The following is a 27726-nucleotide window of genomic DNA, read 5'->3' on the forward strand; positions in this document are numbered from 1 at the left end:
TATGTTAAATACCTCAATCCTAAAGTTCACTCATGCATAAATTTCAACAATAAGTCACTGCCATTTTACTAAAGAATATGTTTGTATTGCACATAATAATTTAATTAGGTTCAATATTTTGAAAATATCAATGTGTATACTGTATAGAAAATGTTAATTTACGGAATGTAAAATATTTCACGATTATTTGACTATATTTCATTGAACTCTGATATACCTAAGTATTATTATTGTTGGAATGATGTCATATCTTCATTTTTAAAATTGAACAATAATTTTATTCAATGAACTAATTTCTCAATTTTCTATATTTAGTGATTGTATTTGAATGTTCTAAAAAGAAACAAAAAATGCTCTAAAAAATATTCGAAAATTCCATTTTATAATATTACTGTCATAAAAATAGCAACTCAGACTTAAATTATTGGAGCAACATTAAATATCAGAAATAAATAAACAAGTTAAAGATGGAAGAAACTGATTTATTTTACAATGTCAATATACTTACATCATAATTATTAACGAATTATAAGTATAATTATATGCATTGTTTGGGCTATGGCATTTTTTAATTTGAGAATTTTATGGACGTCATGAATTAACAGTTCTGAAATAAAAAATGGTCGATTAATACAAAATACTAAATCATATAAAAGTAATAAAGAGTATAGCAAAAATATAATGATTAGTTTTAATGTAATTTAAATTAAATAACAATAGTTAACTAAAATAAAAATATGATAATTTTTAGTAATAAATCTGCACTATTAAATTTTAAGGATTATTATGACAATAACATTTATCAACTGCATAATAATAATGTCATTTATTTTAATAACTTTATATGTTTAAAAATATTATGTTTTTAAAATTATTCAATCGGATGATTATGTTTTTTTAGTAATTTAAGTTTATAGTTATAGTAAACGATTTAAAAAAAATGTTTTTCAATTATAATATATCATTTTAATAAATGTTTAATAAAAACAATATATTATTGTACTTATAAACTACATTTGTAAGAAACATATGAAACAACAATTAATTACAATAATTAATTGATTTGTCGTTATTATCGATAGTTAAATGAATATATCAATCGATGTGCATACTTGTTGCAATTTTAGTAAACAAAGATAAAGTATGATTTTGAAAAAAACTAACAACTAAATATTAATCAAAATTTTAATCGAAATTTCTTAAAATCAATTATCTTAATATTATCTATTCATAAACTCACCATCAACTGGCTGGTGGCTGGGGTGGCTTTGGCGACCGATTTGATGGCCTTGGCAGATTGGACTTGTCCAACGACAACGATATTCATTGTTACTTTTTCAGCACCCATTTTTGGATTTTGATTTGTTTTGGTAGACTGAAGTGAAAACTAAAAGTATAGACAAAATATGTAAAATATAAATGATTTAAATTAATTAAAATGTATATTGTTATTAAGTAGGCTATTTATAATATACTCACTGTGGATTTAATTTGCACAAAAATTGTGTTATGTCTGAATGGAGCATCAGTACTCCCTTTTATACTGTGTCTATTTTTGGTCAATATAGAGCTGCGTCTGGTGGCGTGATTGTCACAAGTGCTCGTCGTTGGTTCATAGCTGATAAGATGTTTAAAAACGATTGATGTACCTACCCATCATACGTTAGGTAATTTTTTTTATTTGAAATTTTACTATATATTATGTCTTCTATATATTTTATTATGTATGTTAATATGTAAATGTAAATTACTTAATCTGACACTCAGGAATTTTTTTAATTATGAAGCCAGAAAAATAAAATATAAGAATATAATGGTTTACACATAAGTAAGCATATCTAATTATTGAAAAGTCTTGATCAACATTTGATTTTTGTTATTTTGTTTTATTCAAAATGTGAATTTTTACAGATAATCTATACTATTATAGAAATTCACGATTTTTTTAGTTTTTATTCAAATATTAATTAAATACATTGATTTTTTTTGTCAATATATTTAATTTAATGCTAAATTTATAAAATGTTGATGGGTTTTTAAAGTTTAAATTTCTGAAAAGAAGTAACTTTTGACAAAATTTCTGTTCTTAAAAAAAAGGAAAATTTGCAAATTATCTTGTAGTTTAAAATGCATAAAGTGAATAATTTGAATACATTGTTACTCGAAATATTTGTTTTATAATGGAAACAAAAATCAAGAAAAAAAATATGGATTTTATTTTTTTTAGACATTCATATTGAGTCACAATTGTATAGTTCTTTAAACGATGAATATTGATTTTTTTTGTTTTGCTTTAATTCAGAAATATTTTCGTGAATATTTCACTAAATTATATATTTGATAACATTGTACATATTGTTATAATATTATAAAATGTTCTATATTAAGCAATGCCATTTATTAGTTATTTTATAATAGGTTTTTTAGATTTTGTGTAAAGCGAGGAATGTATCAATGTATATATTTTTTGTTTTATATACACAATAAGTAGTCCAAAAACTATTGAGTTGAAAATCGAACGGTGGTATTGAACAACCAATTAGGTTTATTATATTATATTTTAAAACTGTCAACATTTTGAAATGACTAGTAAAATAACCGTAAGTACTTGAAATTATCAACAAATGTTTATTCATGAAATTTTTTTAAAATTATTTCGACTTTTCTTGACTAATTTAAAGAAATTGAAATTTTCGATATATTTTTTTTATCTTATTCATCAAAAGTACGATCACTTCCTATTTAGTACTTCTATGATCTAAGTATATGAACGAATATTTAAATCATTCGATTTTGTACATATTATGACGTGATAAATTATTAATTGCCTTTAAGCGTTTTATCAACCAATAACGCAATGACCGACGATGAACAACATCAAATAAATCACGTCATTAGATCGCTTCACTTTAATCGGCCTTTGATATGTGTATAAAAAAACATCCAAATACTCAATTCTAACACAACACATTGTTTGTACAGTTTTATTTTCTTGTAAGTACCTATTGAGCAACAATTTTTATTCGTTTATATTTTGAAATTCACAAAGATGTTTATATATTTATTAATTGTTTTGTAGTTTTCAAATCAATCCTTAAAAACCAACCGAAAAATCAAAAATGGGCGCTGAAAAAGTATTCATAAACATCGTCGTCGTCGGACAAGTCCAATCTGCCAAGGCCATCAACACCGTCGCCAAGTCTACACAAGCCACCAACCATGTACTCATGGTGCGTACATAATATTATATGTACATTATATACAGGGTTCGTAAGTTAATGACTTTAAAAATACCTAAATAATTATGCACTAAAGGCTGGCAAAATATGCATTAAAATGTGCCTCAAAGAGTTTAGAAATATACATTTAAATAGACTAATAATTTAAAACTATACACTAAATATTACGCAGATTAAAAAAAAAAAATTATATGTTATTTCTGGAATAACCAAACATTTTTATTTATAATTTTAAATTATATTTTATTTAATTACAAAAAAATAAATTAAAAAATATACATTTATAAGAATAAAATAAACATCCAGTTAATCTGGTCCAGTCCAGTCAGTCCGTTGTTCATCTTAAATCTAAACATTTACCTAACCTATTATTATATTAATATATAACTTTAGAATTCAGTTAAATATCTATATTTATTGTTTAAATTTATTCGATATGTTTGGTCAACATCATAGATATTTATACCTTATACGTAGAGATTTAAAATGCAGGTTGGTAATTTTTGTTCAACAGTTTTAATTAATATGTTTCAAAAAGTTTTTGGAAATCTAATAACAACAATTGATATTAAATATTTATAACAATATATTTTTTTAAACCTGATTAATTTTTTGACTAAAAATATTATCAAATCTACAGCTATTTATTTAAAAGTATTTATCATTTTTTTCTATTGTATTTTAAAATATAATAATAGTTGTTTGAAGTTTTTGAATATAAATTCTTTTCATACATAGGAATATGGAATAAAATATATTATTTTCATATTATTTTATACTATATAAACTATGCGATAGTCAGTAATAAATTATTATAATTATTATTAAAATAAAAATATAAATTAACTTATTTTATTTTTATATTTTGTTTCAGAATTGTTAATTCGTGTACTCTATCTATCAAAAACCTAAAAATGCCATAATCCAAACAGTGCAATAATATGTACCTAATTCATATTAGTATTGACGTCAAAAAATAAATCAGTTATTTCGATGTACAGACTTGTTGTGTCTTATTTTTTTTTTAATCTTTAAATTCCTTTAATCTGTGATCTTTAAATCATAAGGTGGTATCATTTACTATATCATTATACATAATATACATTTTGTATTGTATTAATATAGCCAACATAAATACTCGGGTAACAGGTTTATTACATACCTACCAGATATACATGATATCATCTTTTAATCTTTTGTTGTATATATATTAGTATAACAATAACAGTGACGCGAAAAGGTTTGATACATTAATGACACAATGATACAATTTTGGAAAACACAAATAATTTGTATAAATACTAATATTTTTAATTTTTAGAAATTATTAATTAGTTAGTATCATCTTAAAGCTGTATATTTCATTCAAAGCATAAAAAACTAAGAAATTTTAAGTTTGACTATTTTATGCTTTTAAAATATTATACCTTATTTTAATCAATAAACTAGAAAATTGTATAAATATTTACTAAATAATAATAATAATAATAATAATAAACACATCACTTTTGAAGTACCTATTTGCGCACGAATCCAAAAGACGTCTTTGAAATTTATTATACTACAGAACACACAGACACACACACACACATAAAAGAGACAGACAAGTAGTATCGTGCTGCTGTACATTAAGTGTCAATTGTAATAGGTAAATTTTAATTCAATGATGTATCATTGTATACGTAAAACATAAAAAATTTAGTGGATATGATGGTATGTTTATTTTAGGATTTTTATAATAATTTCACATTAATAATATAAAGTCATTTATTTTACTTTTATGATTACATGTTGCGAATTGACTATGAAACATCAGTGTATGTTATTGATCTGTTATTTAATTATTTATTTAATATAAATGATTATTATGATTCACTATAAGTACTACATGTATAATATAAATAAAGATGTAATAAGTATAATGGGTTTAACGAGTGTCAATTATAAATATTTGTTTTATAAAAAATATTCGTTTTCAAGTGACAGTGAAATAATGTAAATTCATTTTTTGATTCATTTAAAACAATAGGTTTGATTTAGTTAAAATCAGCAACGATTATAAATTATTAATGACTTAAAAGTTACAATTTTAATTTATCTTAAAATTAATTAAAACAGAATTTGAGTATAAAGTAACCATTCAAAATATAATAAATATAATGAGTATTGTGCACTCAATGTTATTTGATTATGACTTAAACGGCTTTTCGCAATAGTTATATTCATTTTCTTGTCAATATATTAAAGCAAATCCATCCATTAAATCAATGAAAATAGTAGTTTGAATTCTGTTAATACCGTTAACGGTCACAAATCATAAATCCTATTACAATATTTTTTTTCTTTATTTCATTTAAAAATATAAATAAATACAAGTAATTATGAGTGTGAAATCAGTATTAAATAATTTTAATAAAACATTATTAAAATAATAAAAAAAAAATTATATTATGTTGTATCACTTGTATCAAATTTAATACACACATAGTTATTAAGAAAAATTATTATTTATAAATAATTATAATTTATTACTATTTAAATTTTAAAGTTTGTGAGTAGATATACATAATTTAATACTGTTAAAAAAAAAAAAAAAAAAAATGTATTGATGTCTATTTTTTTTCGTATCGTTAAAAGATCTTTAATAAAATGTTCATATTTATAATTTAATTCAAAATTTGACAAGTGATGTTGCATTCCTCTTCGTAATACTCGTAGGGCCTCTCTCATTTCAAAAGAACTTGGAGGTTTTTCAGTAGGTATACGTTTGTGGCTAAAGCTCAATTTCTTTCATGTTTGTAATAAAGCATTAAAATATCGTCTTCGGTAAAATTTGATGTGATAAGTATATTTTCACCATTTTCAACCAATTTTTAAAATCTAAATCTATTTCTAAACATTCTTCTTCTTCCTCCTACACGATACTTTTTGCAAAACCTCCATGTTTAAAACAATTTCTCGTACATAATGTTGATTTTATGACCTCAAACTGATAACATTATGCGGCGTATTGATTATAATAATCGACATAATTTACACATATAAGTATACATTCGGCCCGTACTTATAGTTTTAGATAACAATACATGATCGATAACATTAACCGTGATTACAATAAGTGGCGACCACTGTAATTATATTGTTAACTTTAATTAAATTTCATAATATTTCTCTCTCATTTAAATTATACACATTTTTCTAAAAGAAATTATGTTATTATACAATCTTAAATTTATGTTTTTAAAAACGAATATTCATTAAATATCAAAATTATAAATTTACTGATATATGTACAAAGTATATACTTTTCGTTCTCATGGTTAATCTATCAAAATAATATAAAAAAATATTCTAAACATGATTAGCTATAAATGCTATATAATAACATATTATTATTTTTAAATAGCTAAGCATATACCACTAAGTATGAGAGTTTAAATGATATTATGTTTACTCAACACTAATAAGTGCTTCCACTTGAAACTTATTTTTGTTATTTACACACATTATTAGTTTCAAATCGATAATTGCATGAATTCAATGGTTAAAAAATTAAATAGTATGAACTTGAAAAAAAAAATAGCCATAAACAATAAATTATTCTATAACACAGTTTTATATTCATCGACATTTTATATTGCAAAATAAGAAGAACGCGGTCAATTATGAATGTGCGATCTATATTAAATGCTTTTAATCGGATTTTTTTGATTTGCGGTTTAGGTAGTATAAACTACCACCAGAGCAATTTTAAGACGACAATATTGTTCTATTTATTGCGGTGTATATTTATTTTTTGTGGTTTAAAAACAATCTACGATGGAAATGAAATAGTAAGGAATAATTATTAATAACTGTATAGCAATTAAATATTTTGATAGTAATACATTACAGCGGACATATTTTCACATAACGCATACGCCGCATGTTCTAAATATGTTAAATATCCTATTATGTTTTTTTTAGTATAATAATTATAAATTATTTTATTCGATTTTGATTTTTTTTTTCATACTGTCGAAATGACGAAATAATATATGTCTTCCTCGGAGGTGAACATCACAGGCTCCATTTAAGTGCAGTCGTTTTCATTACGGCGTGACATTTTTAGATACCTAAAAATCATATGCGAATGTAAACATTTATTAAATCGTATCGGTAGTAATAATAATTTGAATCATTAAGTCAATAATATAAACGTGCATATTCCATGTATACTCTATATAATTATATATTATACAATAATATGTGAAAAATAATATGAAATTATGTTTTATAGGCGATGCGTTTCGATCCGGAGATGTTAGACACTACGTCAATAGTTCTGATGAGTTGTTTTGAATTACTATTCATTGGACAAGTCATTTCCCACTTGTGGCACTTATTTATTGATAATAAACTGTCTGTGGTTTTGTCTAAACTAGAAACGATTCATGAAACATTGATACAACTAAATGTGGTCAGACCAATGAAAGTAAAAATGAATAGGTTTTTCATTATTGGAATTATTTTGAATTGTATAGGATTCAATATACATTTGGTCGCAACTATAATACATAATTATTTTCAAGTCGTACAATCGTTGTTAAGCCCGGTAATTATAATCATATTATACAATATTAGATACTAATACGTTACAGACGAAATAAATCATTAAGTAAATATTGTTTGTTGTTACTTTGACGTAACTATTGTATCTCGTTTATCTGTCGAATGTTAAAACTATCATTGTTAATCAACTTAATACATTGACAGTTTAATGTTTATTATTTACAGTTGTCAATTATTCATTTATAAAAAAACACGTTTGTCGGGAAAAACTTCTATTAATTAATTATTGCATATTTTCAGGTCAATTTGGTGGTTTCAAGTTTTTGTCAATGCTTTGCATTTTATGAATACATACTACTAATATTATACATACAGTGGATGGTATACATGATAAATGAACAAATTCTGGAAAAAGGGTCAAATGTATGTACATTAAGGGACACGCATTTGGAAGTTGTTGAATGTTTAAAAGATATAAATAGATCAATATACGGTATATCGGCCGTAGTAAGCTTTATTGTGTCAAACATCTGTCAAATCATATTAACACTTTATTATCATGTAATATTTTCGAGAAACATTTACATCGAAGGTGAGTTTTTATATGCCATCATATCAATATTGACAAGGCTTATCAATATTATGGTATTATATGGGATTGGTCATGCCACAGAAAAAGAGGTAATTATAAAATATTTTTATTATTCTATTTGTTTAAACACATATAATGTTATATGAATAAGTAAATAAAATCAGTGTTTTTATTTTATTTCAAACTATTTTATTGGTTTTTAGATAAATCGCATGAGTCTTGTCTTACATCAACGGTCCATTATAGAAAACAATCCTCGAATAAAACGCCAGGTATAATTAATGTTTTTACTTCAACTATGAACAAATACGTCTTAAATAAATTACTAATATAGGATGATTTTATTTTTTTTAAGATAAAATTTTTTATACTACGAAGATTGCACGAACACTATCACTTTGAGCTATATGGAATATGTCAGATTAATCCAAGACAACTACTAATTTTATCAAACAAAGCCTTAGCTTACTTATTGATTCAAACTCTGTTCAAATTAAATAAAAAATAAGGAGAGTTATAATTAATGAGTATAGTAAAAATGTAGCAAATGATCAGTTATTACTTTTAACTTCTATAATTTATTAATATTATTATTTAAATATTTGACTATTGAGATGTTTATAGATATAATAATCATGCTTTATAGTAATTGTTTTTACGTACTGTTTTACTAATATTCAATACTTACAATGTAAATAGCTATAAATTAATAGTAAATATTTCCATGAGTACCGTAATGTTATTAGTAATAACTTATTACCTTAAATGTAATAACACTATGATTTAACAAATCTTATAGAAATATTTTTGAAGAAATTTAAACATAACAGTAAAAATGTGATCAAACATTAGTTTAGAGCTTGAAAGTAAATAGATTGTTTTTGATTGGTGTGTTGATCTTATTTTAAATTATTTTGTTTGCTTTTTTAGATTAACCGGATGAGTATTGTGTTACATCAACACGACAGAAAGAAACCCATAATTTAAAATGTCAGGCATAATTAATGTATATATGGTTTGTATTTGATTTTTGATTAATATGGGATAATTATTCTTATTAAAATCAAGTTTTTTATACAACAAAGATTGCATGAACGCCATCGTTTAGAACTTTATGGAATATGTCAAATTAATTTAAGGCAACTACTTATTTTATTCAACAAAACATTTGCTTATTTAATAGTTCAGATTCTGTTAAAATTAAAAAAAAAAACAGAGATATTCTTTAATCGTAATAGTTGTAATCTGTTAACAGCCACTGATTTCACTTAAATTATTATTATTTTAAGAAAATCTTTTTATACATAACATATAAATTCAGGAAATTTATCTGCTATATTAAGTGTAATTATAGTAAATAAGTGTTAAGTGTAATCTTCATTATGTAAACCACTTAAATGTATGTATTAAATTTAATGATAAGCCATAAATAATTTATTAAGAATGTTTCTGAGCTTTGATAACTTTTTAGCCTTTATTTATAAGGATAATCATAATAATTTATTTATTTATTAGTTATAATATTGCTAATCGAAATATAATATTTAGTAAAAACATATCACCAAAAACAATTATGTTATTTTAATTAATTAATAAGTCACTACCACTGAATACGATTGTATTATATTTTGAAAATATTAATGAACGAATAATATAAAATATTTAATCTTTCTTTAATTATATTTAATTGAACTTTGAATCAAAGTCTTTGATAAAATAACAAACTAGTATTATTGAAATAAAATATAAATTAATGATTTTTGATTGAATAGATATTACATTTTAATATTAAAGACACTATATTTTTTTTATTTTTTGTAATAAATTTTAATTTTTGTTAAATATTACAATTGTTTTTTATAGTAGTATGTTATCGATTTTATCAAATAATTTAAAAATCATTGTATAATAATTGTTATTTACGATTATTCAGTACACTGGAAATATGCCAAACATTCAGATATTTTCAAATTACCAATTGTAAAGTTAAAATATAAAATCCAATATTTGTTAAAAATATTTTAATATATCTTAAATTAGTTGGTGTAATTGTAGTTAAGCGAAACAAATAAAAATGTACCGCAATCAAACTAAGTATAAAAAAATAGTGCCCACTACTTTATCATTGTTATATTATTAAAATGGCAATTTAGACTTATAAATAATTTTGGAAAACTAAAATAACAGAGAATAAACAAGTTAAGTGACGGAAGTTACTGATTTATTTTGTAATGTCAATACACATTATAATTATCAACGAATTATAAAAATATTAAGTACTGTTTGGGCTATGGCATTTTTGAATTTGAGATTGCTATGGACGTCATGAATTAACAGTTCTGGAACAAAACAAAAAATAGTCGATTAATACAATATACTATATTATATAAAAGTAATAAAGAATCCTGTAAAAACCAAATAATTAGTTCCAATGTTATTAGAATGAAATCATAGAAGATTATTATTATCAGCAATTACTTAAATAAAAATAAGACATTTTTTAATAATACATCAGCACTATTAGATAATATAAATTATTAAGACAAAAAAATAATAATTTAATTACAATAATTAATTGATTTATCAATCTAAACTATAATTATTAAATGAGTATATCAGGTCACGTGCATACAAAAGTATTTATAAAATAAATATTGTTAAAATCAATGATAAAATAAAATTTCAAAAAAAAAACAAACAAGTTAAATTAATTTAAAATCTAATCGAAATATATTAAATAATTTATAAACTCACCATCAACTGGCTGGTGGCTGGGGTGGCTTTAGCAATCGATTTGATGGCCTTGGCAGATTGGACTTGTCCGACGACAACGATGTTCATTGTTACTTTTTCAGCACCCATTTTTGGATTTTGATTTGTTTTCGTTGAATGAAGTGAAAACTAAAATTATATAAAATGTAAATGATATAAATTAGATAATACAAATATTATTATTAAGTAGATTATATGCACTCACTGAGGATTAAATTTGCACAAAAATTGTGTTATGTCTGAATGAAGGAATAGTACTTCCTTTTATACTCTGTCGTATTTTGCTTAATATAGAACAGTGTCTTGTGGCGTGATTGCAACAAGTGTTCGTTGTTGGTTCATTGCTGATATGGCGCTTAAAAGTGATTTGTGTACCTACTCATCATGTGTCAGATAATATAATGAATTACAATTATTTTACCATATGTTTTTTACGTATTTAATTAGATATGCAAATATGTACATTTAGCTAGTTACTCATATACCCAATGACCCAATAATTTATTAGTAATTAGTGAGAAGACATGAAAAAAAAACACGAACATTGAATCTAAATTTGATTTTCATTATATTGTTCTATGCTAAAAGTGAATTTATACAGATGATTTATTCTTACAGATATTTGTAATTTTTGATTTTTTCTTCAAATATAGATGATAAGTAGCATTAAATTTTTGTCAATAAGTTTAATTTAATAATAGATTCATCAAATTTTGATAATAAAGCCATAAAGATTTTTTAATTTTCTCTATACAATATTGTCAAAAAGTATTTAAATTTTAAATTTCAGAAAATAATTTGCAATTTTTTTTTTTTTTAGTTTAAAAATTATTAAACGTTTAATTTGTACAGATAAATATTGACAATTTAACGCTTGGTTCATAGAATGTAGTTTATACTGGAACAAAAAAAAAATATAAATTTCATTTTTTTTTTTGACATTTAAAATTTAAATTGAGACACAATTTTATAGATACATAAAAATTGAATATTGTTATATTGATTTTATTTATTCCACTTTAATTAAAAAATATTTCTTAAATGATTTCACTAAATTGCATGAATTATTTTATTACTTTGTAAATATTATATTATTTTGATATTTTCATTATAATATAATGCCATTTATTAACTATATTTTAATGGGATAACAGATCCGTCTCTACTCTGAATAATTTTTCGTATATATAGTGAAGTATCTTTGAATGTAAATTCAACACACCCATTACAGTGAAATATTCAATGATAAGGTACACTCCAAATCTACGGTGTAATATAAAAACTACTTCCAATAACAAATTGGATTAATTTTGTATTTCAAAGTGGTCAACATTTTTAAAAATGACCAGCAATTCGTTTTAGTATAATCATTTTCTATGTATATTATTATTATTTTTTTTTAATATTTTCTCTTTTTTTGAGTTGTAGATATTTTTGGTTTCTGATTTTTAAAGTTTTTTTGTCGACAAAAATGGTAAATTTACTCATAAAATAACTATTTCTCTTAAAACGAGTTTTAATGATTTATTTTAACTAAAAACAGTAATCATTATTACTTGAAATTATCAACAAATGTACATATTATTATTTTTTATACATAAACAAATTTTGATTTTTTTTTTTACTAGATTGGAATTTTCAATATATTTATTTTTATCTTTAATTGTAGATAACATTTTTTTACTCAATTAAATAGTTTGGAAATTTAATACATAAGTACAATTTAAGGAGTTTGAAGAAAATTTTTTTTCAAAATTCGTCATAACCATGAACATTTACAGACTATTTAGAATGTTCAATTTTTATAGTTTAGGCATAGCAATTTAATACAAAGTTTTTCACAGGTAGTTCATACTGAAAGTTAAAAATCTAAAAAATATTTATTTCTAGATGAAATTATTATATATTTAAATCCTGCGCAGTGATATTCATTATTTAAATATAGTTCAACAACATTATTATTTGTGGAGATATATAACTTTTAAGTATATTATAATATTTTACACACACTACGGTATTTTTAAATGCAATATTTACTGGAGATATATTTTATTCAATCTATTGCACAATAGTAGTAACATAAATTAAATTAATAATAATATCAAAAATATTAATCATGAAATACGATTATTATTGATATTGATATTGACTGTTAGACATCTCAAAATTATTTTCAGTGAGCAATCATATATATCATCATTGGATTTAAATTGAACACATTCACCAAAAGTACAATCGTTTCCTGTTTAATATTTCTATAATCCGATTGTATAAACCAACATTTAAATCATTGGATTTTTTACATAATTAAAACGTGATACATTATCGATCGCCTTTTAGCGTATCATCAACCAATAAGGTAATAACTAATAACTGAAGATGAACGGTATCAAATAAATCAATCACGCCACTATACCGCCCCACTTTAGACGACCTTTCATATATGTATAAAAAGACATCCAAATTGTCGATTCCGACATACCACATTTTTGGTGCAATTTTATTCTCTGGTAAGTATTCATTGAACCACAAGTTTTGAAATTCACAACAATATTTATATATTATAATATACTAATTATTGTTTTGCAGTTTTCACTTGAATCCTCAAAAAACAACTAACAAATTAAAAATGGGCGCTGAAAAAGTATCCATGAACATCGTTGTCGTCGGACAAGTCCAATCTGCCAAGGTTGTCAAGACCATCGCTAAGGCCAGCCCAGCCACCAGCCAATTGATGGTAAGTACAGAAAAAATTTCGATTTTTGAATAGTTTTATGAGATTTAATCATATAATTTTTATGATAATAATTTGATAAATATTATACAAATACAGGCTGTATAATATATAATATTATGTATATGAAATGCAATCGATTGATTGTACATAATTTTTGGATATCGTTATAAGCTCAAAAATCTTTATACTTTTTTATTTAATTTAATCTTAACTTCATACTACATCGTTATTATTTTATTATCGTTTAATAAAATTAAACTTTGAATCAATTTTTCTTAATTGAATATGTTGAATAATAAAAATGTCGTCACTCGTCAATGACGAAAACTTATCCTTAAGTTTGAGAATAAACAAAATCAATTATTTATACGTAAATAATATTACTATACTTGACATTTAATACACTATACATAGTTTACAAAGGCGATAACAACGCGAGAATTCTTTTTTGTTATCCTATTATCAATTTTAATTGTTGATAGTTTAAAACAGTTTAAATTTATGATTTATTTGGTTTATCTACAAAAATTATATTCGCTTACAGAATGTTTTACATCAAACTATTATATATCATTGTATTAGCTGATCAACCATGTTTTATATTGTTTCAGAGCTGTTAATTCACAAAGTGCCATTCCCCATGAATTCCAAACTCAAAAATGCCATAGTCCAAACAATCCATATTAATAATTATATGTAATTTTTTACATAATTCATAAAATAAATCAGTATTTTCCGTGTTTTAAGGTGTTTGTTTTTGATTTAGTTACGCTGTAATTTACTTGTAGGTCAGTTGAATAGATGCCAATTTTACATGAATCTTTAAGAGTTCAGTTAAGAATGGTTCTCGACTATAGTTTTGGGTCTCTGGTAAAGTAAACCAACAGGGCTTGGAAATTTGATATTGCAAATGCACCAATAGTAGGTAATGGATTGAGTAGTGTTCCTATTTTTTTTTCGTAAATCTATCACTCAGATGTGTATAGTATGTGACCTAGTAATAGATAAAAGATATAGTGGACTCGTTAAGTCAGTGTAATAAACAAAAAATGTATTATTTATTACGAAATAAGGTGATTACGAGTATGTCAATATAATACCATTGCCGGTATTCAGATCGACGCGACGATAAGACGTTAGCTATAGAAAAACGTTTTCTAAGAGTGGTTTGTAATTAAAACTTTTTTACCATATAATTTTAGTACAGTCAATGTTATATTTTGTCGTAAAGATTCGGTGTTCAGAAAACGTTCTTCGTTGTGTATAGATTGTAGTAAAACGCTGCGGTGTCAGACAAACGCGACGTAGTCAGGCTTCTATATTATATGGTATCTGAATGAGACAAGTCTGTGTTACCGTTTGGTGTTTATATAGAGTTATGAACATATTACTCTTATTGTACTTGTTGTGCATAATTTGAGCTGTACATGTATTTAAGTGTACATGTCTCAGGACACACATATTTACGTGGATTTTTTTGCGTCGAGAGTGTCACGGTTTATTTTGCATGATTTAAATAAATGATTTATTTGTTATATGATATTTCCCTGCGGGGTTGATGTTGTCTTTGTATAATATTTTGAGAATGTATACATATCACATTGTTTGGGTATGTTGTAACGATAAAAATGTTCAAACTATCTCAATATATTTTTTTATATATACGACAAATCAATCGCAAATGCAGTGATACACATCGTGCCGGTAAACGTATGGCTTTATGGATCGACATCATAGGCGTAAATTTGCCATGTTAGAAGGAGGGGGGGGGCTAAAATTATACACATAGAATAAACCATGGCTTCGCATCCTCCCCCCACCGCATACATATAATTTTTACAATTTTAATATTTAATATTATATAAAATGTATAAAAACTTCAAAATTATTTTATTTAACGGCATATAATACGCAACTTTTTATCGTTGTCGTTATAAAATATTAACGTATAGCTCAATCATTTTAATTTTATTATAAATTCACAATACAAAATTTATACATGAAGCTTATCATTTACAGCTTTCTTATTAAGTATTCACTTAACACATACCTATCGGATATCCTGATTAGAAATTATGTTTTACATTTTATAATTATTTCTAATAAATAACCTTAAATTTCTTAAACAACTTTAAAAAAATGTAAAGGGGGGTGCTAAGCCCCCTCAATTTACACCTATGACCGACATATTGTGGACACTATCATTTAAGCCTTAAATTATTTAATAAAATTGCTCAAATATATTAAGCATATATCTACCAATATAAAATACACCCATTCGATAAATATATTAAATACCTATATTAGGTCATGGTGTCTTGTGGTCATAAAACAACCACCACAAAAATGAGAACCGCTGATCCCGAAAATATTTGCGCTCATTTTTCAGTGAGCAAGACTATGCATAATATATTATAACATATTGAGAAACAACTAATAGGTATAATGGATATGTGTCAATTATATATATAAATCAACATCAATATTTGTTTTGCGAATAATATTCAATATCAAGGTCAAGTGTAATTATGTGAATTCATTTGTTGATCCATTCAAAACAATAGTTTTAATTTAGTTTAAATCATCAATGGTTACAAATTATCAACCATATATGCACTAAAATAGAATTTTTTTATTTTATTTATATTTTAAATAATTATAATACATAATGTATATGAGTGTGAAACTACCTGAAAAATAACCATTCTAAGTAAAAGGTATAATGAGTATTATGCACTTAGAAATATTTGATTTCCACTTCAATAACTTTTCGTAATGGCCATTTTCATTTTCTTGTAAAAATATTAGGCAAATCTATCCATTAAAACAATTAAAAATAGTAGTTTGAATTCAGTTAATATCAGCAACGGTCTCAAACCATAAATCCCAAGACATTTGTTTTTTTTATTTTTACTTAATTTTAAAATAAAAATAAATACAAGTGATTATGGGTGGGATATCAGTATTAAATAACTTAAATAGTGTTTTTTTGATAATCGGTATTGGTTGTATAAACTACGGGCAAAGACATTTTAAGATAAATTTGATATTTTACTTCTTGCGATGTATATTAATATACGTTGGTTTATCTATATTTTACTCGACTAACATATGGGTAATGACTATACTTAATTTTATTTAAGCAATTATATATGATAGATAATACAAATTGTAGGAAACGTTTAAAAAGAGTTTTTAATTTCAATTAAGATTTAAAATTGAAATAGTAAATATACGTGAATTTTTTAATACGTTCTAGACTAGGTATATTCGTATATACTATAGTATCAATATCTAATAAAATTAATATTATGATATTATATTCATTATTTTTAGAGTATTTGTTATACATTTATAATTTTTTATAGCTGACATTTAAATAACTATATTATCAATATATATAATAATATTATCAATATGTGTTAATTGTTTTTACACAATTTATGCGACACAATATCATTTAGAAGAATATGCAAGTGGACATAATATACAAATAAGTAATTAAATTTCAGTAGATCAGCCAGTGGCGTATTTTCAATTTTTTTCTGGGAGGGAGGGTCTAATAAATCCGACATAATATAGATAGGTACTGATATAAAGAAATAGTTTTTAATAGATTATAAGAATAAAAAATAGTTGTTTTATTATATTTTAAAGTACAAAATCCAAGCGTCTTTTTTTTTACAATTATTGATGTTTATCTAATACGGGTATTTTATAAAGTGGTAATACATACAATACAAGGAAAAGTTTAGTTACGCACGTCGGCGGGTTTTTGAGCGTTCGACCACGTCCGTTGGCTAATTTACGCTATATTTATATAACTATTTTGTTCACGGGAAAAAAATCACATCGTCCGCGTGTGCCTACATAAATCGGGGCTTGCAAATATGTAAGAATTTTTAGTTTTTTTTTTTTAGAGATTCTGGGGGGGTCCAGTACGCTTGGACCCCCCCCCCCCCCGTAAGTACGCCACTGAGATTAGCTAAACAATTTGACTTGAGTACTGAGTTGTATGATTATAATAATAATAATTATTATAATTGGTGACCGATTGTAGAATGTTGAAAATTAATTTATAATACATAAATAATATTATAATCTATAGTTTATAATCTATCTAAAATATATTTATGCAATTTTTATTTTATAGATATCAACAATTGATAATGAATTGTTTGAAGTTACGTCGTTAATAATTATCTGTTGTTATGAATTGATGATAGTTGGAAAATTCGTATCAATCATATGGCGTATATTTTTCGATAATCAGTTATCCATAATATTGTCAAAGCTTGAAAAAATTCATGAAAAATTGATTCGCTTGAATATGGTTGAAATGATAGAAATAAAGATGAATTGGTTTTTTATTATTGGAATTATTGTACATATATTATCAAGTATTATAACTCCATTATTATGGTTGTACATTAGTATCAAAAATGCTGAAATGATAAATATGGTAATCATTAATATCTAAATTATTAGTTAATTTAAAAAAATACTGGATTGTTAATTCGAAGTTAATATTTCGTTAATCCTTTGCCTTGATCCTGGAATTATCTTTTATCATATGTGTATTAAACAAAATGTTCATAAACAACTTAATTTAAAAATACTATGAATTTATTTTTAGTACGTATGATAGATAGTTTATTATACTATATAAGAAACTGTAATATCATTCTAAATATTATATATTTTAAGGTTAATTGGATATGGTTAACTGCTTGCGAATGTGGTTCATTTTATGAATACATACTACTAATATTATACATACAGCGGATGGTGTACATGATAAATGAAAATATTCCAGAAAGAAATACATGTTTAAGTACATTCAGAGATATGTATTTGGAAGTTTTAGAATGCTTAAACCATATAAACAGATCAATTTATGGTTTGCCGGTCATTGTTGCATTTATTTTCGGAAATATTTGTGATATCATTAAATGGACATACAATCATTTGTTATTTCCTAGAACGTATATTAACGATCAGTATTATTTTTTATTGGCTAGCATAGAATTGTTATTAAAAATAGCCAATGTTATAATATTATATGGAGTTGGTCACGTAACGGAAAAAGAGGTTTTTAAATAATATGTTATTAGAATTTTGTAAGATCATTTTATTTTTTTGTACTTTTCTACTATTCAATACTTACTATGTAAATAGTTATAAATTAATAGTAAATGTTTCCACGAGTACCATAATGTTTTATTACCTGAAACTCATTTGATAACATTGATTTGCATCTTATACAGTCATTTTTGATGATATTTAAACATTAACACTAAAAAATTGACCATACATTAGATTAGAGCTTTAAAAATGTATTAAATATAGTTTTAAATTATTTTTTTGGTTTTTAGATTAACCGGATGACTCTTGTTCTACATCAACGGTCCGTAATAGAAAGAAATCCTAGAATAAAACGACAGGTATAATATTTTAATGATTTTTTTTTTAAAATTTTTATGTATGGGATAATTATTTTTCTAAGATTAAGATTTTTATACTACGAAGATTTCACGAATACTATCGTTTTGAGCTGTATGGAATATGTCAAATCAATCTAAGAAAACTACTTATTTTAATAAACAAAACAATTGCTTATTTAATAATTCAAATTATGTTCAAATTAAATAAATAAATAAACAAAGATTTTCTTCAATCGTAATAGCTATATCGTAATAGTCTATTAACAGCCACTGATTTCGCTTTCAATTATTATTATTTTAAGTTATTATTTATAAATACATAAATAAATATAAAATCAGGACATTTTACCTGCTATATTTTATGGTAAAGTTACTAATGAGTGTATGTCATTAATATGTAAATCAGTTAAATTTATATATTAAATTCAATGTTAACAATTTATGAGCTTTGTTGAGATGTTTTAGCGTTTATTTTTAAGGGTATTCATAATAATAGATTTATTTATATATTATTAATTTATTTGTGTTATCGCTGATTGAAATAATTTTTAGTAAAAACATGGCATTAAAAGTAATTATGTTGCTAATTAATAAACCACTACCACTTTACTGTCTAATATGATTTTATTACATTTAATAATTTAATTAGATCAAATATTTTAATTGTATCACTGTGTGTATAGTAAATATTAATGTACGGAATATTAATTTTCTAATCAATTCTAATTAATTTAAAACAATTAATCAATATTAAAGTTAATTAAAAGTCGTTATTCTGACACCTAGCGATTAATGATTATAAACTATAAAATAAAATAATTTTATAAATTTCACAATTTTTGTATAATGTTTAGTACTTATACACATGTCAGCATAAGATATAGTGTGATATATAAAATTATGAATACCACTAATTTATATTTATGCACATAATACATTTTTATTGTTCAAAACTATACTGAAAGTTAAAAATTGAATAATTTTATTGACTCCCTATCGAGTACATAAAAAAAAAAAAATAATACATCCTTATAAAATCAAAAAATGCATTGCTCAGCTTAGAATCTAAAAGAAACAGTTGCAAACGTATTATAAGCTATATTGGTATGCTTGTATTTAGTAGATATTTTTCTTTTTATTTACTTGCTAAAAAATAAAACATTATTCTTATCATTTCATAATTTAGTGTTTTATATGCAAACATTTTTACTTTCGTTTTTCTGATTTTATTTGTTCTTTTTATTAAATGTATAATCTTTAGTTCAAAATTCAAATTAATATTGTGATTTTTTACAATAAAAGTTTAATGATTTTACCTAAGCTTAACTTATACATTAATTGACTGTCAGCGAATCTTGAATACTTTAATTATATCTATAGATTTTAATGGCAAGATAATTTTTTTTATTGTTCTATAAAAATGTATTTCAAGTTCATAATTTGATTCTATTGTATTCTTACAGATATTTCAAAAATGATATGTATATTTTTTTAGCTTTTTCAGGTTATTTTATTTATTTTAGAGCATATATTTATATTTTTTTCAAATTCAATATGTAACATTAAGTAATTTAAAATATTATATCAAAATATTGTTAGATTATGCAAATATGTCTTTATTTAACATACATCTAATAATTTACCGTACAATTTAACATAGTCTTAATTTTATATTTTATAAATAAAAATAAGAATAACTCTAAGATGACGATGACTAAAAGTAAAAATAGCTGATAATTAATTTGTAATTGTTTCAATAGAATAATACAATTTTCTTAAATTTAATAATATGTACCTATAACCTATCTATTAAAAAAAAAAAAATGTACTTCATTATTGTTTTATTTATTTCAATTTCAGTATTACATGACATTTTTTTATGAAATTTTTGGCTATTTTTAGAGAATTTTTTCGTTGATATTGTTGATAATTCATAAGACATATTTTAAATACAAGTATAAAAAAAAAACAGTGAATATCAGATGTAAAAAAAAATCAACGCAAAAACCTTTTGATTATTGAATGATAAACCCCAATTCTATAAAATCTCTTATAAAAATACGGAATATATTATATTAACCATAAATCATTTTTCAGATATATATTATTAAGTATTGTTATATTTCTCTTTTATATACATATAAATTATTTAATCAAATCAATATTAATCGTGGATTGTTTTTAATTATTTTTTTTCATCAATTAAAACATTTAATCTAGATTAATTTTACTGTTAAAGAAAATTACATTATATGTTAATACACCATAGAATATCGTAAACGAAACCATCAAGCATAATATTATTATGTATAACTAATATTATGTTCCAATTTAAACTATTTTTTATGTTTTTTTTTTTTTGATTTCGATCTAATATTATTCAACTGATATATTTTTATTAATAAAACAATCGACAAGTGTAAGTTCACCAAGGTCAATGACTAAATAGTTTGAAGAGCAAATTATCTGATTATTCTAATTACGACCAATCTATAATAGTTTTAATCCATAATACTATATTATTAACAATTTGGATAGATATATGTACTTTAATTAAATTAAAAATAACTAATGATTTGTCATTATTCTATTCTAAAACCTTTCTTTAACGGATATTATAATAATTTACATATATAAAAAAATAAACATGTGATATAGTGTATTATCAGGTATTGAAGTATGTGTTATTAATTGTTATCCAAGTATATATCATCATTTTAATGTGATACAAAAAAGATAATAGATATTAAAATAATATAAATAATATTTTTGTATATAAAACAATCTGGTGATTAAAAAATCACAGATCAGTATTTTGGGTAATGAAACAGGTAAAAATTTAAAAAAATACATCAAATAGTTATGCATATCGGAAAGTTTTATTTGGTGTCAATACTGATATACATGACATATATTATTAAAGTATTGTTTGGGCTATGGCATTTTTTTGAATTTTGAGATGCATGTGCTACATGAATTAACAGTTCTGAAACAAAACGAAAATAAATACATTAATTATTAATTGATAATTTTTATTAAAACGTTTCAAATAATTTTCATTGTGTTTTAAAGTGCAATAAAAAAATGGTACCTATAACTATTTAATTAAAATTGACTATCGTTTCCCTTGCAAATTTAATTAATTAATTAAAAAAAATTAAATATAATCACAATAACTTTTTAGTCATTAAATTCATCAGATTTAAAAAAAAAAATGTTAATTATTGTTTATAATTGACATAAGTTGTTGTGTTTATATTTCCAATTATATATAAATCTAAATTGGACAAAATCGGCTATCTAACTGTCATATAAATAGATATGTGTACTCACCATCAATTGGCTGGTGGCTGGTGTGGCCTTGGCGACAATTTTGACGGCCTTGGCAGATTGGACTTGTCCTACGACAACGATGTTCATGGTTACTTTTTCAGCGCCCATTTTTGATTTGTTAGTTGGTTTTTGAGGATTAAAACGAAAACTGCAAGTTGAAAATAAAAAAAAAATGTTATTAATTTTAAAGAAATAGAAAATATTATTTTTATTGTTTTGTACTCACCAAAGAATGTAGTTGCACAAAAAGATGTGTTATGCCGAGATCAGGATCTCGGTTGCTCTTTTATACACTTTCGTGTATAGCCTCTGAAAGTGGGGCGACGGTGTGGCGTGATCATTATAATATTGCAAGAATTGTAATTATCTATCATAATTTACGGAAATTGTTAAATTACAATTTTTAAACCTCGAAATATGTAGTTATACTCATCATGTACATAATATAAATTATACTCTGGATTATCTCTCAAAATTAATTTAATACGCTTAACATTATGATTATTCATAATATTTATTATTTACCATACTTTTAAATCATTGTACATAATTAATATTATATGAAATATCTACATTGATATGACTTGTAAATAAGATGTAAAAGTATTTAACTGACATCGTAAAATTGATATTATCCAGATTCAAAATCCTATCTACCTACTGCCATTTTTTATATTCTTACTAAACTAAGAATAAAACAAAAATACTAACATCATATGATTTTATCAAAAATTAATTTGTGAAAAGTCGATTTGAAGTTGTGAGGCGAATATTTTTGGTTCACAATTATTTAAATGTATGGGCTTTATTTCAAAGTTACTTATTTTCAAAACGGTTTTAGCTATTTTATAATAAATAATTTTTAAGTATACTTAAAGATTAAATTTTTAAATATTATTTATTTTTTTGAAACTTGTATTATGATTATACGATTTTTTTTTAATGAGAATTGCCCTTTTTACTGTAAAATTGTTTAGCTAATTATGTTGTGCTATTTTTAATATTATACTCAAAATTAATTAAAAAAAAACCCATCCTATTAATAAATTAAGATTCATACCAAATGGTAATTTGCATTTTTAAAAATGGAGCTTAATATACGATATTAGTTTGTTCCTTTAAACAGTATGAATAGGTATCTAAGATTTTTAAAATTTTATTTTTATTTTAATAATTACTAAACGATAAAATGCAGTAAAATAAGATTTTATTATTTATGATTATGAATCATAATTTATGATGAATAGGTACATTGAGCAAATTAATGATTATAATATGACAAATGTAGTAATTATATTGTTAAAAATGTAGGTTAGTGGGTAGTACTTCTCTGCTGAACATTAAATATCGAATGTGTCATAAAAATGGGTGTTTTTAATTTGAATTAATTTATAAATCAGTGCATATGAAGAACTATTTTGAACAGAAATGGTCTGTTACTATATAAGTATATTTTAAGATATGTTTTTTGATATTTCTATCAGTGTTTATTCGATTTTATCAGAATATATCGAAATCAATATATTTTTAGTACTTACCTATTTAGTTGTTACTATACAATTTAATTTTTATTAATTTTTGGGGTTTCATACTGTAAACAGTGTAAACTGTAAATAGGTTGATACAATAATATTAAATAATATATTTTAATTAATCATCATATTATTATAAAAATGTCAATTCACGTATTGTAAAATGCATAATATACGTGCAAGTTTTTATCAGAAAATGTTTAAGAATTCAAACATAAAAGTTAACAGCATTAATTCATTCAAAAATTAAATAATGTTATATTATCATTTTTTTTTCTTTTTGAAATACAAGAAAATATCAAAAATTTTCGAGGAGAAATAATTATATTTTACAGATAAATATCCGCTATCACACCAAATAGAACTTCAAATGTTCTTAAAAATTAATTTGGCTTTTTTGTAGTATTATTTTTTTTATATAGATTTAAGAAATTATGAATGATCATGTATTAAATTTTTTAATCTCAAGTATATAAAAAATCATTTTTATAAATTTATAAGTTTATAATTACGAAATATTTTACACGTTTTTGAGATTATGACGAATTTTAGAAAATTCTGATTTTTTTTATAAAAAAATATTGTGATTAAAGATTTTTGATAATTTTATTTGATATTTTTATGAAAAAAAAATTAAACAAAACTAAAATTGCTCATGCCTATAAATTCTTCAAAAACAGTCAAAATATTTTGAAAATGTTTTCAGATTCACGCAAAAATTTCAATTTTTTCTTATTTTTTTTTTATTTTCTAACCGAAACCCCCTCAATTTTTGAAAATCGAATCATTTTTACTGTCACAAAAGAAATGAAAAAAATAATAAATAAATTTACACATTGATTGTTCAGAATCTAAAAAAAAAGTCAAATAAAAATGTGTAAGAGCATGCTTAGTAAATGCCCTAACATAAAAAATTATTTTTCTCATTTCCAAAAAAATGGTTATAACAATTTTTATCTATGTTATTTATTTGTAAGAATTCAATCACCACACAATTACGACGATCACGCCACACTCCCCACTTTCAATTGATTGAAAGGAGTGTATATAAAGGCTTATGAGACGTCGATTCCTGTATAACACATATTTTTGTGCAAGTATATTCTTTGGTAAGTCCGAAGTAATAATAGTTTATATTGATATTAAATTAATAATAATTTTTTTCTCCTCATAGTTTTCACTTTAATCCTCAAAACCAATAAACAAATCAAAAATGGGCGCTGAAAAAGTAACCATGAACATCGTTGTCGTCGGACAAGTCCAATCTGCCAAGGCCATCAAATCTGTCGCCAAAGCTACCTCAGCCTCCAGCCAATTGATGGTGAGTATATTATAATGAATCTATATTGTGTGACTTTAAAATATGATAGATTTATTTTTTCAAAATTTTGATTCATACGATTTAATACTCTTTGAAATATAATTAAAATATTGCAATATAACGTTTTACGTTTAAAAATCTAATATTTCACTTAGTAAAGTGTATATTAAGTTGTAGTTAAATGTAATCTATGAATATAGCTATTTATCTTTTTATTTATTGATATTAACTTATTGTTTACTCCGAATGGTTCATATGCAATTAATAATTATGTAGATATCTATTTTATATAGATTTGTTAGTTTGAATAGCTGCTCTATATTCATCGATTTTTTTTAATGATTCTTGTTCTATACTATACTTGATTTAATTCAATATTTTATTATTATTACTTTTTTAAATATACTCTAGAATTGAAAAATAAAAAAAATAATAAAACAATATTAACAACTAGGTACCGTTAATTAATAACTGTTTACTGTGGTTTACACAATTTTTAATTATTTTTGAATCAATAAACGTCAAATGTTTTCTATACTTTTCATTAACTTAATAAACGTTACATGAATGGCCATTCCTTTTTAATGATTAGGCATTTAAATCAAACAAATTTTAAATGAACAAAACAATGTATAAAACACAAAATCTTTAATTATATTTTAAACCGTTTTTTATATAATTAATTGTTTAAAAATAAATTATAATAAATTATAAATTTCGTTCTAATTGTGCATTTAATAAAAATTATTATTATTTCATTATTAACTCATTTTTGTTATAATTATTTATTATTTTCATTACAGAAATGTAAGATTATGAAATTAAATTTAAATTATAAACCTTTAATGCACATATTGTATTTTACAATTTGTATCAACAATGTTTTGATTAATATATAATATATTTTTTTGTTTCAGAACTGTTAATTTATGTAGTTCATCCATCGCAAACACAAAAATGCCATAGCCCAAACAATACGATATGTTATTCAGATTGATATTGACACCATGAAATAAAACAGTCACTTCCGATATTTTTAAACTATGATAGTATTTTTTTTATTTATTTATACCTTGACCTTATATCTGTTCCAATACCATATCAGCGGTAAAGTGGTCCTTGAAAATTATTCAATAGTTTTGTACTTGAATAATTATTTAGGATACAAATTATACCTAAATACATAAATTATTATTTTATTTTAAAATACAGAAATATTGTATCTTGTGCTAACGATCTCAAGAATATGAGTTATTATCTTATATGATGATAAATTTTAATAAATATTATTATGGCAGTGAAAGTATATCTCTATTTCAAAAGCTAAGTATACAATAATATTGAAAAATGTTTAAAACAGTTAATTATAAACATCACGTATATATAAAATATGTTAATTTCAAATAATAAGATACTTCAAATTGTTTAATATTAAGTTGTATTTTATTGAATTAAGACACAATTTTTCCAAGCTTATGATAATTACAATATAATGTTTTAATTTCCGATAATTAATTTTATTTAGATTTTACTTAAAAATATTTATAGTTACAATTTATAGTTTATAATTAAGTTCAATTATTTGAGTACCATTTTATTATTTTCTCACTATTGATGAAAACGCGGAATACAATATCAACTATAAATGCGCAATCGCGGAAAAGTCAAAAATAAAATAATAAATATATGTATATAGTTCAATACACTTCTTTGGTTCATTTTTCTTAAAATCTTGGTTTTATGGGAATATTTTCTCCTTCAACTCAAAAATGCTCTGAACATTCAAATATAGTACCCAATTTAAATTTAATACTCCATTAAAGTAATCCACATGAATTGATGATACCTACTGTTCAACAAACCGGTCTAATAATAATTATAATTAATAATTATTTAAATTTTAACCTATGAAATATTAAGTATTTTTAATTTATAACAGAATAAAAAAAATCAAATACATTCAATACTTGTTACAAATAACGTCAAGTGAATTTATGAAAATGTATTTTAAAATTATCAAACATAATAGCACTTATATTACATGTGCATTATATGATTAAGCCTAATATATGTCAAGTGCAATAGTAATGGATATAAAGGATAGACATCAATTACCAACAATAATTCTTTTTCACTTCAATATTTTTTCACAAAAAATTTATTCATTTTATTGTTTCTAAATCCATTTGTTTGCAAAATAGTAGT

General features: G+C 23.2%; 2 protein-coding genes and 6 long non-coding RNA genes across 8 annotated transcripts; 5 read left to right on the forward strand and 3 right to left on the reverse strand.

The window, feature by feature from the left end:
* Positions 1–461: 461 nt before the first annotated feature.
* Positions 462–1537, reverse strand: LOC132917732 (uncharacterized). Its single transcript, XR_009660322.1, has 3 exons — positions 1480–1537; positions 1241–1387; positions 462–607 (listed from the first exon to the last, which is right to left on the reverse strand). It is a non-coding gene; the product is annotated as an uncharacterized LOC132917732 (long non-coding RNA).
* Positions 1538–2841: 1304 nt separating this feature from the next.
* LOC132932328 (uncharacterized) lies at positions 2842–4241 on the forward strand. Its single transcript, XR_009662851.1, has 3 exons — positions 2842–2994; positions 3080–3266; positions 4114–4241. It is a non-coding gene; the product is annotated as an uncharacterized LOC132932328 (long non-coding RNA).
* A 3855-nt stretch (positions 4242–8096) lies between these two features.
* Positions 8097–8890, forward strand: LOC132920452 (uncharacterized). The gene is made up of 3 exons (XM_060982896.1): positions 8097–8471; positions 8586–8654; positions 8738–8890. Exons 1-3 carry the CDS (start codon positions 8169–8171, stop codon positions 8888–8890), a joined length of 525 nt encoding a protein of 174 aa, XP_060838879.1. The 5' UTR covers positions 8097–8168.
* Positions 8891–10581: 1691 nt separating this feature from the next.
* On the reverse strand, positions 10582–11513 carry LOC132932323 (uncharacterized). The gene is made up of 3 exons (XR_009662845.1): positions 11360–11513; positions 11137–11283; positions 10582–10721 (listed from the first exon to the last, which is right to left on the reverse strand). It is a non-coding gene; the product is annotated as an uncharacterized LOC132932323 (long non-coding RNA).
* Positions 11514–13574: 2061 nt separating this feature from the next.
* On the forward strand, positions 13575–14637 carry LOC132932325 (uncharacterized). The gene is made up of 3 exons (XR_009662847.1): positions 13575–13664; positions 13744–13891; positions 14503–14637. It is a non-coding gene; the product is annotated as an uncharacterized LOC132932325 (long non-coding RNA).
* Positions 14638–16201: 1564 nt separating this feature from the next.
* On the forward strand, positions 16202–19547 carry LOC132926717 (uncharacterized). The gene is made up of 5 exons (XM_060991120.1): positions 16202–16279; positions 18045–18353; positions 18599–18982; positions 19267–19335; positions 19398–19547. Exons 1-5 carry the CDS (start codon positions 16202–16204, stop codon positions 19545–19547), a joined length of 990 nt encoding a protein of 329 aa, XP_060847103.1.
* A 2645-nt stretch (positions 19548–22192) lies between these two features.
* Positions 22193–22968, reverse strand: LOC132932324 (uncharacterized). The gene is made up of 3 exons (XR_009662846.1): positions 22895–22968; positions 22669–22816; positions 22193–22321 (listed from the first exon to the last, which is right to left on the reverse strand). It is a non-coding gene; the product is annotated as an uncharacterized LOC132932324 (long non-coding RNA).
* Positions 22969–25231: 2263 nt separating this feature from the next.
* On the forward strand, positions 25232–26565 carry LOC132932143 (uncharacterized). Its single transcript, XR_009662819.1, has 3 exons — positions 25232–25309; positions 25375–25521; positions 26439–26565. It is a non-coding gene; the product is annotated as an uncharacterized LOC132932143 (long non-coding RNA).
* The last annotated feature ends 1161 nt before the right edge of the window (positions 26566–27726 follow it).

Source organism: Rhopalosiphum padi, chromosome 1, assembly GCF_020882245.1.
Source record: "Rhopalosiphum padi isolate XX-2018 chromosome 1, ASM2088224v1, whole genome shotgun sequence".
NCBI classification, from domain to species: domain Eukaryota; kingdom Metazoa; phylum Arthropoda; class Insecta; order Hemiptera; family Aphididae; genus Rhopalosiphum; species Rhopalosiphum padi.

What these genes read in the sequence shown, in the direction of transcription:
- LOC132926717 (XM_060991120.1), top strand. Translation starts at nt 16,202, where the DNA reads ATGGTGTCTTGTGGTCATAAAACAACCACCACAAAAATGAGAACCGCT. An exon ending in ATATTTGCGCTCATTTTTCA is followed by an intron (nt 16,280 to 18,044) that starts GTGAGCAAGACT and finishes TTTATTTTATAG; the next exon opens with ATATCAACAATTGATAATGA. An exon ending in ATGCTGAAATGATAAATATG is followed by an intron (nt 18,354 to 18,598) that starts GTAATCATTAAT and finishes ATATATTTTAAG; the next exon opens with GTTAATTGGATATGGTTAAC.
- LOC132920452 (XM_060982896.1), top strand. Translation starts at nt 8,169, where the DNA reads ATGGTATACATGATAAATGAACAAATTCTGGAAAAAGGGTCAAATGTA. An exon ending in GTCATGCCACAGAAAAAGAG is followed by an intron (nt 8,472 to 8,585) that starts GTAATTATAAAA and finishes ATTGGTTTTTAG; the next exon opens with ATAAATCGCATGAGTCTTGT. An exon ending in ATCCTCGAATAAAACGCCAG is followed by an intron (nt 8,655 to 8,737) that starts GTATAATTAATG and finishes ATTTTTTTTAAG; the next exon opens with ATAAAATTTTTTATACTACG.